This window comes from Rutidosis leptorrhynchoides, chromosome 5 (assembly GCF_046630445.1).
Source record: "Rutidosis leptorrhynchoides isolate AG116_Rl617_1_P2 chromosome 5, CSIRO_AGI_Rlap_v1, whole genome shotgun sequence".
Classification (NCBI taxonomy): Eukaryota; Viridiplantae; Streptophyta; class Magnoliopsida; order Asterales; family Asteraceae; genus Rutidosis; species Rutidosis leptorrhynchoides.
The window spans coordinates 411,390,274-411,392,376 of NC_092337.1; the positions used below are offsets into that span (position 1 = coordinate 411,390,274).

The window sequence follows — 2,103 nt, forward strand, 5'->3', positions numbered from 1 at the left end:
AGGAGGAGTCAACTCTATGCTGCACTCTTTTTCCCTTAGCTAAAGTTTTATCCCAATGGGTTTTCTTTAGCAAGGTTTTTAACGAGGCAGTACTAGTTATTCTCTAATAAAATTGTCATCCAAGGGGGAGTGTTATAAAATATCTAGATTGTGTTATAAAATATCTAGATTGGATGTTAATTTTATTATTATTATATTTCTTGCATAGTAATATTTTATACTATAAATAGACATGTATGGTAACCATTTAAGGTGTACCATTTCTCTTGAAATATCAATATCAATATTTCTTCTCTCATTCTTCTCTCTTTTTCTCTCTTTGTTCTTATAACCATTAAAGGTAGTTATAAGCCTACTGAATTATAACAGTATTATATTAATTATGATTTTTGCTAAACACGATGTTGACTCTTCAAAACTCAAGGCTTTATATTTAGAATCCACTTTTCTTTTTGTTCTTTCTATTTCACTGTTTCATTCAAATACACTACCACCTCTTTTTCACCGGAAAATGAATATCCGGCAATGCCATTCATTTATATCCGACAACACCACCACTACCGGAACAATGACCCTGTCCCTTTCACACCACCATCTCACCTCCTTTAAACCACTCCCATCCTGCCACGTCACCTTCCACGCCATCCACAACCACCTCCTATACGCATCCACCGGAAACATAATCCACGCAATCGACACGTCAACATTCACTATACTCGACACATTCACCGTCACCAAACCGTCTTCAGGTTCCGTTAAGTCCGTCACATTCACTAACGGCAACATTTTCACAGCTCATCAAGATAACAAAATCCGTGTATGGAAGTTAACGGAAAATAAACGGCATAAACACATCGCAACACTCCCAACTTTTGAAGATCGTTTATTCCGTTCCGTTTTACCTAAAAACTACGTTAAAGTGAGACGACACCGAAAAAAACTATGGATCGAACACCACGACGCCGTTTCCGGCCTGTCGGTGATCACCGGACAATTAATCTGTTCGGTTTCTTGGGATAAACACTTAAAAATTTGGCGCACAACAGATAATTTCCGATGTATGCAGAGTATAAAAGCTCACGACGACGCTATTAATTGCGTCGTAGTATCGGCTGACGGTACAATCTACACCGGCTCCGCTGATCGGAAAATTAAACTGTGGGGGAAAGTGTGCGAAAAGTACGGGCTGATTGCCACGTTGGAAAAGCACAAGTCAGCAGTGAATGCGTTGGCATTAAACGACGACGGATCAGTGTTGTTTTCTGGGGGTAGTGATTGTGTAATATTAGTGTGGGGTAAGGTGCATGGTAGTAACGGTATGGTGTCACGTGAGGTGGTACGTGGCCATTTTAAAGCGGTACTTCGTTTAGTTGGTGTTTGTGATTTGTTGTTTAGTGGATCTGCTGATCGGACGGTTAGGATTTGGCAACGTGGGTGTGAAGGTAAATATTGTTGCTTGAAAGTGTTGGATGGGTACGAAAAACCGGTTCGATCGTTGGTGGTGAATCGGAGTGATGCTACATTTGATTCGAGAAATGGATCGAATGTACGAGTGTTTAGTGAACGATCGGATAAAGTTATTAGGATGTTGACGATTGAGGGTTTGAATCTTTCGAAATCTATGTGTGACGGATGTATTCGTGTATGATGAGAAAAATTGTTAATGTGATCTAACTATAGTAGTTTCAATGTACAAATAGTCATTTTTATTTAACTTTTTATGATTGTTGATGTCCTACCATAGAACGCCCTACTAGAAGCGTTGTACTTGTGGTTATGCAATGGTGACAGCAAAATGTTGAATGACGCTTTAAGAATAGTCTAACTGCTTCCGGAGTAGCTCTCTAAACTTGACATGTTTGATGCTATAATAACTCAATACGCAAGTACATTACAGTAATATTTTACTTTAAAGTAAATTGATGAATTGATGATGATAAATTAAAGTACAGTATATGTTATCAAGGTTATAAACATTAATTTATTTCATATATGTGAACAATGGATGAGTTATAATATATTCAAAAGTTAATGAGTATAAACGGTGTTGTAAAAAACTCGATTACTCGCCGATTAATCCCTAATTAATCATTTTTACGAGTA

The 2,103-nt window shown here is 37.6% G+C and overlaps 1 protein-coding gene across 1 annotated transcript; it reads left to right on the forward strand.

Moving 5' to 3' along the window:
• Positions 1-568: 568 nt before the first annotated feature.
• On the forward strand, positions 569-1,825 carry LOC139849931 (uncharacterized). Its single transcript, XM_071839542.1, has 2 exons — positions 569-1,642; positions 1,745-1,825. The coding sequence occupies exons 1-2, from the start codon at positions 569-571 to the stop codon at positions 1,823-1,825; spliced, it is 1,155 nt and encodes a 384-aa protein (XP_071695643.1).
• The last annotated feature ends 278 nt before the right edge of the window (positions 1,826-2,103 follow it).